The sequence below is a fragment of the Mesoplodon mirus genome, assembly GCF_964341445.2.
Source record: "Mesoplodon mirus genome assembly, chromosome: 8".
In the NCBI taxonomy this organism is placed as follows: domain Eukaryota; kingdom Metazoa; phylum Chordata; class Mammalia; order Artiodactyla; family Ziphiidae; genus Mesoplodon; species Mesoplodon mirus.
In genome coordinates, this window is record NC_138984.1 from 109,914,091 (window position 1) to 109,928,090 (window position 14,000).

Consider the following 14,000-nt stretch of genomic DNA (forward strand, 5'->3'; position numbering starts at 1 on the left):
TCAAACAATAAAGATTACTTAAATTAATAAAAAAAATTATATATGAAACCTTAAACAGCAAGATATATTTTCATCCAGACAACTATCACTTTTCTAAGCAACATGACACAACCAAAACACATTTTATTTACATATCTAATGTTTCAAGGTTTTTAAGACAGTCAAGATGTTAGCTAAAGATATCTGAAAAGAGTATTTCACTCAAACGCTTCTTTTGAAATCCAGGGTAAACGCTTCTTATTTTGAAATCCAGGGCATTTCCTATCTTCCATGCTATTATGTATCTTGTGGATCCTATTCATCTAAGACTCTGGTTCAGAATCTTCCATAATACTCTAATTCCTGTCCTCAACTTAGGGTTTTAACATGTCTCTCCAACATTGCAACTTCAAAACAACTATGTTCCTTAACTCAAGTGACCTTAAGTCCCCTTCTACTTCAGCCACTCACATATACATGGCCCCACTGGAAAATCTGCCCTGATTTCCAGCTACATGTGGTTCTCTCTCTCCATCCTCTGGAATCCCCAATACAATGACAGAGGGAAAGTACAAGGAAACTTAAATGCTCAAGGATGAAAAAAGGAGATAAGGAAACAATAAAATAATCCAACCCTGTTTGGAAGACAGAAAAGGGGCTTTATATCCTAAGTGTTTCCAGAGCACCCTGTAGCACCTTCAAAATTCCCAGAAATTGAAGGTATAAGAAACTACATAAAGAAATTATTATAGAGAACCAACAAGGACCTACTATATAGCACAGGGAACTACTCAACATTTTGTAATAACCTACAAGGGAAAAGAATCTGAAAAAAGCATATATATATATATATATATATATATATATATATATATATATATATATAAATAACTGAATCACTGTAGTGTATACTTGAAACTAACAGATATTGTAAATCAACTATACTTCAATTAAAAAAAATACTAGGTGGAAAATAAAGAAATTGTTAAAATTCTCTACATGGAATAGTGACACCCCCAGGTTCCTTTCCAGACCTGGTATAACCAGGTAGTTAACTACAATGTCCATGAATAAATGAAAGAAAGAATATACGAACAAACAAAATGACACAAATGAAGAAGTGAGGCAAAAATTTAGGAAAAACTAAATTTTAAGAGAAAAAAATCACATTACATTACTGCCTCAAAAACAAACAACATTCACGGGTATAATATTATAAATACTGTCATACTACTGATTTAACATAACAGCCAATAACATAACATAATAGGCTAAGAGAAAAGAGGCTCTAGAAACAAAATCAACTAAAAGGAGGTTAGTAGATACACTACTTACATTGATATATCAAGAAACAGCAGTATAAGCACTGTATTTTGAAATCTGGAAGTAATTACCAAGAGTAATGGCTAAGTAAGAGCTAGTGGCTGCTCTGCACATCACTGTCAGTGTTATCTGACTTCCAAAACCATGCGCACATATCCTTTTTAAGTTAAAGAACTGCCAAGAAAATGTGCTGTCTAAAATCTGAGAACTCCTGCATACGTGTCTGACAACAGTGCCCTCTCCTTCTGGTGCTCACTCCTTTGCTCCCCATTTCCAACTATATGCCAATTCATCATGACCTCCAATCCTTGCCGGTATCCCTCACTATCTCTTAGTAATTCAACCTTCCGGATTCCCTCTCTTCTCTGGGCTGCAGCACTTTAACCTCTGCCTTGGCAAAGCCCTTTGCTTCTTTCCCAAAACTGCCTGGTCGGGTGGGGTGGGGCGGGGGGCGGGGGGCAGGGACGACACCATGCAATGACTACAAGCTCTGAGTATCTAATTTCAGTGGTGCCCCACGACTAGAAATACAGTCACCTTCTCAATTCTCCTCAAGAGTGATTCCAAGTCACTATTCTCTCCCAGCTCTCAACCTTCTGTCTGATTCCTTCTCCAACACAAGAGCTTGATTCCAGTTCATGAAAAATAATTAAAGCTACGAACTATGATGATAAACTTCTTCAGCTATCTGCCTGCTCCTCTAACCCTTTCCAGCTCCACATTTTCCTGCACCCATACTTAACCCCTTACCTGTCCCTGGAGTAACCCCTCTTAAAAATAAAACTAACCTCAGCCTTCTTACAACTGACTTCTTACCAGTTCCCTGTAGCCACTAAGCTTTTTTTATTGCTGCCTCTCACGATGCCCAAAACTGACAATTCCCAGAGCTTTACCTCTGACTGATGCGACACACTGCCTCTATCACACCATTCCATTGAAACTGCTCCCCTATGATCACCACTAATCTGGATGCTAAAAACCCATGGGTATTTCTCAAATTTCCTCTACCACCTCACTGTAGCAACTGGCACTATTTAACCTCCTCCCTCCCTGAAACATTCACTTCTCTCAATGTCAGCACCACAATCCCTTGGCTTGTCTCCTTCCTTTCTGTACTTTTCAGTATCCTCTGCAGGCTCCTCTTACTCTGCCTGTCTATAAAGTGTTAGTGTGCACTAAGGCCCCATCCTTCCCACTCCACATTCTCTGCCTGGCCAGTCTCCTCCTTTGCACCATATATGGTGATGACTTGACATCTAACCTCACTCCAGGACACATGCCCCGTTCAAAACCCTTAGAACCCAAGTGTTCATTTTCAAACTTTTTTAGCCCCGTTCAAAACCCTTAGAACCCAAGTGTTCATTTTCAAACTTTTTTAAAGATGCATAGTAAACTCACCTCTTTCTACCTTTCTATCTTCTTCTTCCATTTTCCTAACTTCAGTGATGGCAAAACATTGAGTTGCTCAAGTTACAAACCTGGGAATCATCACAGATTCTTCATATTCTTACTCCCCTCACATCTAAGCAATCGGTAAATCATGTCGATTCTATTCTTTCTCTCACCTCCTTTCTCATTCTCATTGACCTACTGACTTTTTTTCATCTGGGAAACTGCAATAAACTCACCTGTTTCCAACACAATTCATTCTGTTCCTATCTATCCAACCCAGTGCAACCAGAGTGACCTTTCCCATACCATACATAAATCTGTGTCATTTCCATGCTGAACTTTTCTGCACAAGCACAGAATCCAGTAAACTCCTTTGCATAGCATTTTAGTCTCTCATTAATACCTATCTGGATCCATCTCCTACCACTCTCTTCCTTTATACTTTATTATCTAGCTCTCTTACACCCCAGACCTCTACCCAGCTTTTATATATATATATATTTCTCTGCCAGAAATGTACTCCCCTAACATACCTACCTGAGAAATACCCATTCATCCTTTCTCAGTTCAACTGTCATCTCCTCTAAGAAGTTTCCCTGATTCTCCCAAGCAGACTTAGATGGTTTCTTCCCATGCCCTCACCAGATACATGGTTCATTAAGCAACTATACCATTTTTTAGATATGCACCTCTCATTCTTTCAGCTTGATTAGAGCAAGATAAATAATTTTTCATCTTAAATACACAATGCTTAAACCGAGATAATGAAAACTGTATTCACTTACCACTTGCTGAGTAAACAATATTAAACAAACTATTCTTACTGCTGAATAAGCAGAATAGGCATTTAATGTTACTAATTCTAATACAAAAAGTTCTTATACTAACTTACTAGAAGAATTTTTCATTATTAAAAGCACATATTTCATTAATTTAATATAGCCTGTATGTTGCTAACACTTCATAAAGAGAGAAGACTATTTTGCTAATAGTTAAATATTTTGTTATGATAGTCAATTGAGGGTTCTTTGTATAATGGTTATTTTATATGGGAGGAGGAGGAGAGAGTTCTAGAACATCTCCTAAAATATTTTATTTAAATGAGCATGAATTTAAGAGCTCCCCACCCTCCATGACCCCAAGTAAGCCACAAATATTAGACAAAAGTTTCATTTTTCTAAATGTATGAAATATAGTAACTGTTTACCCAGTTTTAACACAAAGACAATTTTTTTCTTGAAAAATATGACTCACTATAGTATTTTAGTATACAAAAGAAAGTTCCCAAGATTAACTCCTCTGATATAACTGACTGATATTTTCTGCTGAATATTTCAAAACAATTCCATCTAAAAAAAAACTTACCTCTGGATGAAAAAATATTTCAGGTCCCAAGAATCTCTCATATCCAACATCAATGGAAAATTCTTTCTTTGAGATAGCATTGATTCCAGTATACTGTTTAATCCACTTTGATCCATCTGTATCATACTTGTTAAATTCTTTTACTAAATCTGGGCAGACATAACTATAGCGCTCCTAGAAAAAGAAATGAGTAATTTTTTCCTCTTGCTTTAGGAAAAGCAAAACAGAATGGCATATTTTCAGTAAACTAAAATCAAATGAAAAAACATCTTCAGAAAATAAAATTAGCAAATTTAGCTGAAGAAAATTTTGTTAGGATGTTATCGTATGTGTAGTAAAAATAAACAGCTCATCTCCTATACATAACTAAAGGTTTCACAAATGAAGAGAATAAGACTTAAACTAAAGAGCCAATTTCTAATATTTCAGTGCTGTTTCATGAAAGCACTCATTAATGTCATCCAAAATTTTATGCTGTTTCAATAATTAAAGGAGTTCATATTTTAGAAAAAAGAAAACATAAAATACACAAAGAACTGGAGAATAAATAGTTGACATAACCACACAAATTAATATAGTAAGAGGTACAAGTTATTGGATATAAAATACGCTTCAAGGATATATTGTACAACATGGGGAATATAGTCAATATTTTAAATGAAATACAACCTTTAAAAATTGTGAATCACTGTATTGTACACCTATAACTTATAATATTATACAGCAACTAAACTTCAGTTTTAAAAAAATTTTTTTTTTTTTTTTTTTACATATATAGATCTTTAATACCTATCTGGAAAAAAAGATTATGGGCTAAGTCAGCAAAAGAAAAAAAACTGAAAATATAAACTATTCTTTTTTACTATATTACCTGCAAGGCTGAATGACTGCATATTTGGATATACATCCTCAGTAAAAGTTTTCATCAAAAATGCAGTTCAAACATGTTATAACTTTCTATCTGCAATTTGTGGACTCCTGATTGCCAGTCTACTTCTTTTTTTTTTTTTTTTTTTGAAGAAAAACACACATTTCACATATTTGTATAAATCAAGGATTCTATCCAAGATAGGTACAAATATTATTACTGATAATCAACACACATAATGGGAAAGAATACTGGAAAACAGAAGATAATTTGAGTATGTCATATTAGGTCTTCTTTCTCCAAATCTTGGAAGTAGGAATTACATGGAAATGATGATCCTTAAAAGACATTAAGACTGAGCACTAGTATGCTCTAGAACAAATCCTTGGTGTTTTTGTTAATTTTTAAACTCCAGAGATTTCCCAAAGATGTTGAAACAGTAGTGTTCATATTAATTTTTTACATATTTAATTTTGATGCCACCTACCTGAGGTGACTTCTTGCAACCATTTACAAATTCCTTTACTACCTAGGAAGTAGTAAATTCATTTTCATTCCTATCCTTTGATAAGCAAGGAAAAACACTATAATCATGCAAAGACCGTCAAATATATGGAGTTATTTTTACCTGGGAAGTTTTGCTTTGACATATTCAAAACATATGTGAGACCCAATGAAATTTTTTAGGTATGTTGACAAATGATAAATTTAAAAAGCAATGTTAAATATTTTGGTATTTTGTATGAAGCCCTGGTGTAGCATACAAATTATTAAAATACCTTACACAGCCTTCACCTTTTTCTTCTATGGGCCATATCACTTGAGCCAACCATTGCCTCTATTCTACAGCCAAATGAATCAATGACATCAAAAATTTTGTTGTAACAGAAAACTGCTAGAATTAAAAATAAAGAAGTCAGCGAAAATCGAGATGTGAGGACTGTGAAGTGAACTAATTACAGGCATACCCCGTTTTACTGTGCTTCACCAATAATGTGTTTTTTACAAACTGAACTTTTCTGGCATCTCTGCATTATCAGATGATGGTTAGCATCTTTTAGCAACAAGTATTTTTTAATTAATGTATGTACATTTTTTATAGACATAATGCTATTGCCACTTAATAGACTACAGTATAGTGTAAATATAACTTTTAAATGCACTGGGAAACCAAAAACTTTGTGTGACTCGCTTTATTGTGATATTCGCTTTGTTGCAGTGGTCTGGAACAGAACCCACAGTACCTCCAAGGCATGCTACATTTATTTTTACTAAAGAGAATAATCACAAAAATGTATGTTGAAGTCAGTTGGTATAAATGTTCTTATATGTTAGTCCTCTCAAATGTGAAATGTGGTGAGAGCAAGCAAAGGGCTGATAATCTCCCAAAATTTCCTACAAGAAATGCAGAGAAAAATACATGTAATTAATAAGAGTAGTGGTTTGTAACTGGTTAAGGAAAGTTTTTTTAAACTACTTATTCTTCACTTAAGAATTTTTCCTGTTCATATTATAACGTGATTTTGATTTTTAACTAAATTATACTCTTAACTTTTTTTTTTTTACCTTTACTGCCTTAGCAGTTTCCAAGGATTGCTCTGGAGGAATTCCTACTTCTCGGTCTCTCAGCAATTGCTGAATAAAATATGTTATATCTCGTCCTGCGATTGGAATGTGCTTAATACAGCTGCCAATCACATACCCTTCAGCCTAGATGAAAAAAAAAGTGTCAAATTTACTTTCAATGTTTTCAAAAATCAGTATCATCTATATTAATCATTAAAGACCAATTTCTCAGATTACTGTATTTGTATCCTTAAGTGTTGCTTTATCCCAGGAGAATTCTTCTAGTCTTTATTCCTCAACTGTATTCCTCACAGTTAACTTAGTATAGAATTTATAATACTGTACAGATATTATGAATAAGAATGAACAAAACTTATGAACAAAGCTTAGATTTATTCTCCTACTGATAAGAGTTTACAACCAAGACTGAAATGACTCAACAACAAAGAAATAGTGAGTATCAGAAGTATTAAAGGTTTTAGATAACAGACTTCAAATAGGATATTAGTTTTAAATCTTCTATAATTTCAGCAAAAAATTTAGATTGCATTGTAAGAAATTTGATCATTAGCCCACAAGCTGGCTATCATTTTCCTAATGAAGTAGGTACCAACTTCACAAGCCTGAGGCAGTCCATGTACCATCATAATTCCAAATAATTTAATTCTGCAGAATGAATTCATAAACTTACTAATACAACTCAGAAGTACAGAAATAATGTAGCAAAATTAAATTTCATTAACATCATAACATTCTTGTTAATGAAATGGTAAAATATTATTTGTAGTCAGACTGTAATAAATTAGAGATGTTTACTAAGAGCCCTAGAGTAAAAACCACCAAAAAATAAATGACAATAACAAAGAAATATATAGCATAGTTAATAAGTCAATAAAAAAAGATAAACTGAAATTACAAAAAACAGTCCTTTAATTCAAAAGAAGGCAGGAAAATCACAGGAATACCCAATTCTTAATATTCTTACTAAAACTCTTTCTTTTCCAAGTTGGTTACTTCTTTTTGCAAATTACCTATTCCAATATTAATTATCAAGATAATAATATTACTGCTTAATTGCGTAGATGTTAAGAAAAGACTGTGGTAAGGAAGAACAAGTTCAGATCCCAGCCCCATGACCTATGATTTGGTGATCTTAAGCAACTCAGTTATTTGCATTTTATAAATGAGTAAACTGAAGTCCTCAAAGGATAATATAATCTACAGCATAGATCTTGAGGCTTAAATGAGAATTTTAAATGAACATTTTAAGAATCTTTATGTATCTCTAAGCAACATACATATATGCATTATTTAATCCTCAAAACAGATTTATGACATAGGTCACTATTATTGTCCCATTTGGGGAAAAAAAGGGAAAAGAATACGTAGCACTAAGAAAGAAAAATATACCAACTAAATTATAAAAAGCCATCAAAATGTTGGACACATCCTAATTTCCAAGATATTAAAATATCCCCCAGTGGCAATAAAATAAAATGTAGAATATCCATACAATGAAATATTATTTGGCAATAATAAGAAATGAAGTACTATACATGCTACAACATGGATAAATCTTGAAACACTGGGCTATGTGAAAGAGGACAGTCACAAAAGAGTGACTCTAGGACTTCCCTGATGGCGCAGTGGTTAGGAATCCACCTGCCAATGCAGGGGACACGGGTTTGAGCCCTGGTCTGGGAAGATCCCACATGCTGCAGAGCAACTAAGCCAGGGTGCCACAACTACTGAAGCCTGTGCGCCTAGAGCCCGTGCTCCACAACAAGAGAAGCCACGTCAATGGGAAGCCCATACACAAAAACAGAGTAGCCCCCACTCGCTGCAACTAGAGAAAGCCGGAGCACAGCAACGAGGACCCAACACAGACAAAAATAAAAACAACAAACAAACAAAAACAAAAACCTGGTGACAAATGTTTTAAAAAAAAGAAAAAAAGAATGACTCCATTTATATGAAATATCCAGAACAGGCGAATCTACAGAGACAGAAAGTAGACTAGTGGTTGCCAGGGGCTAAAGTTACGGGGGGGGGACAATGAATGCTAAAAGACAGGGTTTCTTTTTAGAGTGATAAAAATGTTTTAAAATTGACTCTGGTAATGGATGCACTTTATGAATATACAATAAAACACTGAATGGTACACTCTAAATGAGTGAATTGTATGGTGTGTGAATTATATCGCAAGGAAGTTTTTATTTTTTTAAAGAAGGACAATTATTACTGTTAGGACATCAGAAGAATAAATTATGACATCTAATCCAAAAGTAGTCACTCAGAGGATGTAATCTTCAACTGAGGTTGCCTGATGCATTAAAATGAGGAATAAGAATAATGAAAAAATAAAAGTTCTAAATAATTTCATTCCTTACATGTTATTCAATATAACATAAAAATTACTTTAAAAGATAAACCTTTCTACATATATGCGCACAATAATAATTAGAATGAATTCAAGTAGCCATTTTGAATCTATTAGACACAATAAAAAATCTAATTTGTCATTAAAACTTGGAAGCAGAAAGGCTTTGGCAGAAAAATGCTATCTCTCACAAATAATCCAATCTGATGCATATTTCTTAACATGCTTGATTAAATCCAAACCATGAAGCACAATCACAACTTGAGCTTTTTAATTCAAAAACGTAATTCCCCAGAAGTCATTAATGGTCATGTACTTTCGACTAACTGCTATTTAGTAGATAACCTATGACCAGTATGAAATCTGTTAATTAAGGATAAGAAAAACTATCAACTGGCTAACACACAAACAGACGCATCCAAACTGGAAAACTGAGTTCCACATTTAAGACAAGAAAGGCATATTTCCATTCCAGATACTCTAATTCATCATTTCCTAATTATGAATTAGAAACTATTTCTAATAATTTTCTAATTATTTTTAACTGTAGTACAAACCTATAGCAAAAAACAAAAATCTGGAATTTGTTTACAAGGTTCTAATAATAATTTGAGCAAAACACAGCTATAGCTGAACAATGGTCAAATTACATCAAATTTTTAAGTGTAATATTTAAAGTTTTTAAAAGGTGGCAATAATTCATATAATTTAACTTTTCCAGGTGTTATCTGATATCCTGTTCAGTAATTTTAAACTATCCTTACCACAGGGATGACATGAGTGACACCGTCTCCACTGTCTATTACTGTACCGGTCAACGTCCGTTCTCCTACTTGTCTGGAGGTCCACGATGCAGCTAAGGCAAGAACAGCCTTGAACAAAAAGAAATATGATAAGCAAAAAAATAAAAACAAAGAGTTATTAGAAAAATTTTTTTACTGGAGTACTTTATGCAATTTTAAATGTAGTATCTTTGGAAAGAGAATACACAAAATTTATTTATATTATACAGTAAAATTGTTCACAACCTACATATTATTAAGACAACTTACAGGCTTACATTAGTCTTTAGGGGCATGTTTACAAATTTTCGATATTTTAGTGGGGGCCGTTTTCCTCCTATACCCCCAAAAAATGTGGAAGACTAACATGAGATAGTACGGTACTATCATACGGAAGACTAACATGAGATAATACAGTACAGGACTTAAAACCATGTTTATATGGCCTAGCCTGTAACATACCACAAAGTAAGGTAGAGAAGCACACAACCACCAATCATCAGAGTACATAGATGGCTATACTAAGTATCATTCATAAGATTAGCTCCAAATTTTCTAAGTGCAACATGCATTTAGGAATATGTAACAAGCTATTTAACCAGAAAAGGCCACTGCACACTTCCAAATACTATGATTTAATGAGGAAAGCAAAGTTGATGAAATAATGTATTTCTACAAAAAATCTTGGCATAGGCAATAAAATATAATTTTTTCTATTAAAAGTTTGCAAATTAAGAAATTAATGAAGCTAGTTCATTTTTTTTAAAGTACCTAAATTTCATACAAATCCAAGCCTCGAACAAGATAAATAATTAATTAATTAAAAACAGAACTAAGCTGGCTTTATTTTACCTACTTGCAATATAATAGCTGAAAGGGACCTAGAAAGGTAACTAGGCCATCCTCCTATTTTAACACAGGATCACACCATAATAACTGGGGGCTAACAAAACTACACAGTAATTTACATACTTTTTAAGCATTTGTGATATGCCAGGTATCACATTTGCTACCGCGTTAAAAAACAAGTAAGAAGTAAGCTCTGATCCTGAGGGATGGGAGAGAAGCCGTTCCATACAGATATATACACAAATTAAATGCAATAAAATATTATGGGGATTTGTGATATACAGGATACAGAGGGGCACAAAGGAGGCAGTGGTCAAATATATGTAGTGGTAAGTCATTCAGAACAGACTACAAAAAAAGGACACAGTGAATGTTACAAGGGTAAATCAATGTGTACAGAAAATTCTTGACATAGAGTGAATTCTCAATAACTATCAGTTCCCTTATTTCTGTTCTATAAAAGGTCTTGATTTATCCAAAAACCATTAACTTACTTCCTTTAACATTTCCCTTTTACTAACTAAATAGCTCCATTCCTCTAATACAATTTCTAAATTATCAGTTCAGTAGAGAACTATGATACGCTTTGAGGTTAAGAAAAATATACATATATTTTAAGAGTGAATTAAACCAGATTAAAATTTAAGAGTCAAGCTTATTTTGACTTATAAACTTGCTTACCTGTACAGCAATGTACAAGCCTGGAACATTGAAGGACTCAAACATTATTTCAGCAGTATATTCCCTGTTTTCTGGAGTATTCAGTGGAGGCTCAGTCTATTAAATTGAATAAGATTTTAAGTATGCAATATCAAATTATTTTGATAAATTCATAGATAATTTTTACGTGAGAAATAATGTATTTTAAACACTGTATTTAAAAGTCATTAAACTCAGAGGTACAAAAATAAAGACACACAGACCAAAAAAAAACAGTAGAGAACTCAAACAGATATGTATGTTTATATAACTGCTAGAGTATAAAACGGAAATGTTTACACAGTTTAAGACGCTTCTTCAGTTTAAGTTATGTGACTGCATACATCACGTCACTTAGAAACCTGCGGGTTAAGTCTGGGCCAGAACACATCCCAATGAGGCAAGAAAGGACCTAAGGAGCAGCCCTCAAAATCCTGGACTTCATGTTTCACTTATGCCTCAGGAATACCTAAATCATTTTATATTACCAAAGCTTGAAACTACATAAGACATCATTCTTATTAATCTGATTTGACTATCCAGTCCTTTTTGTTATCTCAAATATTTTAACGTGAAGGGCAAAAGTTTAAACTTAAGAAATACAGAAGAATTATCTTTTTGACCTTGAGGTAAGGAATGATTGCTTAAATTTAATGAACATAAATTGCAAAAGGAAAGACAGATAAAACAAATTCATTTTAAATAAAATCATTTCTTTAAACTTTAAAAGACACTATAAAATTTTTTTTAGAAAATTAACGAGGATTAGACTTTTTCCGTATGTAAAACCTTTAACTTCTAAACTACTTGATGTGTTTAAACTTAGGAGGGCTTTGGACTATGTTCAAGAGTTTGAAGATAATTCAGTAAGAGTTATATATAAAATTAAGCAAACTAAAAACCAAGCCAGTTAAATTATAAACTCCAAGAAAAGCAGAAATTCTATACAAAATACAATAAAATATAATCAGAAGACCTCACAAGGAAGATATACAAATAGCTAATAAGCACATGAAAAAGTACTCAACAACATCAGTTATCAGAAAAATGCAAATTAAAACCAAAATGAGAAAGTTTACCCACCCAACCAGAATGGCTAAAATTAAAAAAACGGACACATCAAATGCTGGATCTGGATACATAACCAGATCACTAACACATAGTTGGTGGGTGTGCAAAAAGGTACAATCCCTTGGAAAAAGTTCTGAAAGTTTCCTATAAAATCAATCAGGCATCTATCCTGTGACACAGCAATTCCGTATCTAGATATTTACACAAGAAAAATAAAAACATGTCCACAAAAAGACTTAAGAATGTTCACAGTACCCAAAAAATATTCACAGTAGTCAAAAACTTGGAAGAGCTCAGGTGATTATCAACAGGAAAATGGACAGGGAGGCATACAATGAAATACAACCCAGCAACAAAAAGCAACAAATTACTTGTATGTGCAACAACATGGATGAATCTTAAGATTATGATGAGTGAAGTCTTACCAAAGAGCACATCTTGTACAATTCCATTTACATGAAACTCAAATATAAGCGAAACATGTATGTACTGGAAAAAATCTGAACAAGGGTTGCCTCCAGGGCATGGGGGCAGGGATTAACTAGAAAAGGGCATGAGATAACTTTCCAGGTTAACAGTAATGCTCTGTTATCTTGATAAGGGTTTAGGTTACACAGATGTATGCATCTGTCAAACCCAGTGGATGGGCAAACTACATCATGCATCCTGCAGGCCAAATCTAGTCCACCACTTCTTTCTGTAAACAGAATTTTACTGGAACACAGCCACAGCCACTCATTTAAGTACTGCCTATGGCTGCTTCCTACTACAACAGCAGAGCTAATTAAGCAGCTGCAAAAGAGACCACATGGTCCACAAAGCCAAAAATATTTGCTAACTAGCTTTAGAGAGAGTCTGCCAATGCCCAGTTAAACCCATAAAACGGTAGGGTTAAGATGTGTGATTTTATAGAATGTAAGTTTTATATAAAAGAAAAAATGTAAACAATAATAAACTCTAGTTGATGATAATGTATGTTAAAGTACTTAGGGGTGAAATGACTCCATCTGCAACTCATTTTAAAGTGATTAAAAAAAAAGACGGAGTGATTGAAGGATAACCCAATAGACAGATGTCCTAAAACAATTATAGTAAAATTAATTGCTGAGTCTAGGTTGTGGGTATATTGGGCATTCACTGCAAGGTTCTTTTCAACTTTATGTTTATGGTCCAACCATAAACAATATTCACAATCACAATAAAATATAAAATATTAAAAATATTAAAATATTAATTTAACCCAAAATTAAACTATGTCACAGAAAGAGGGAGAAGGTAAGGATTTTGTGTTAAGGAGGGGATAAAAGGAAAAGAACGAAATACTCATCTTACCTAGCCGGAAGTTAATAGACTGCCTACTATTAAAAAAAAACAAAAATATGGGCTTCCCTGGTGGCACAGTGGTTAAGAATCCGCCTGCCAATGCAGGGGACATGGCTTCGAGCCCTGGTCCGGGATGATCCGCCATGCCGTGGAGCAACTAAGCCCATGCGCCACAACTACTGAGCTTGAGCTCTAGAGACAGCAAGCCACAACTACTGAGCCCACGAGCCACAACTACTGAAGCCCGCGCACCTAGAGCCCGTGCTCCACAACGAGACGCCACGACAATGAGAAGCCCGCGCACCGCAACGAAGACCCAACGCAGCAAAAAAATTAACATAAATAAACAAACAAAAATACAAGAAATACAAGCTATAACTATCAAGAAAAACTCTTTAAAAAC

General features: G+C 33.9%; 1 protein-coding gene across 1 annotated transcript in view; it reads right to left on the minus strand.

Moving 5' to 3' along the window:
* The window catches only part of ACTR3 (actin related protein 3), a 58,436-nt gene that overhangs the window by 13,150 nt on the left and 31,286 nt on the right, over window positions 1–14,000 (minus strand). The window contains exons 5-8 of the mRNA XM_082631556.1: window positions 11,186–11,281; window positions 9,638–9,745; window positions 6,494–6,637; window positions 4,060–4,233 (exon numbers count right to left, since the gene is read on the minus strand). Coding sequence (XP_082487682.1) covers window positions 4,060–4,233; window positions 6,494–6,637; window positions 9,638–9,745; window positions 11,186–11,281 — 522 coding nt within the window. The remainder of the gene's footprint in view (window positions 1–4,059; window positions 4,234–6,493; window positions 6,638–9,637; window positions 9,746–11,185; window positions 11,282–14,000) is intronic.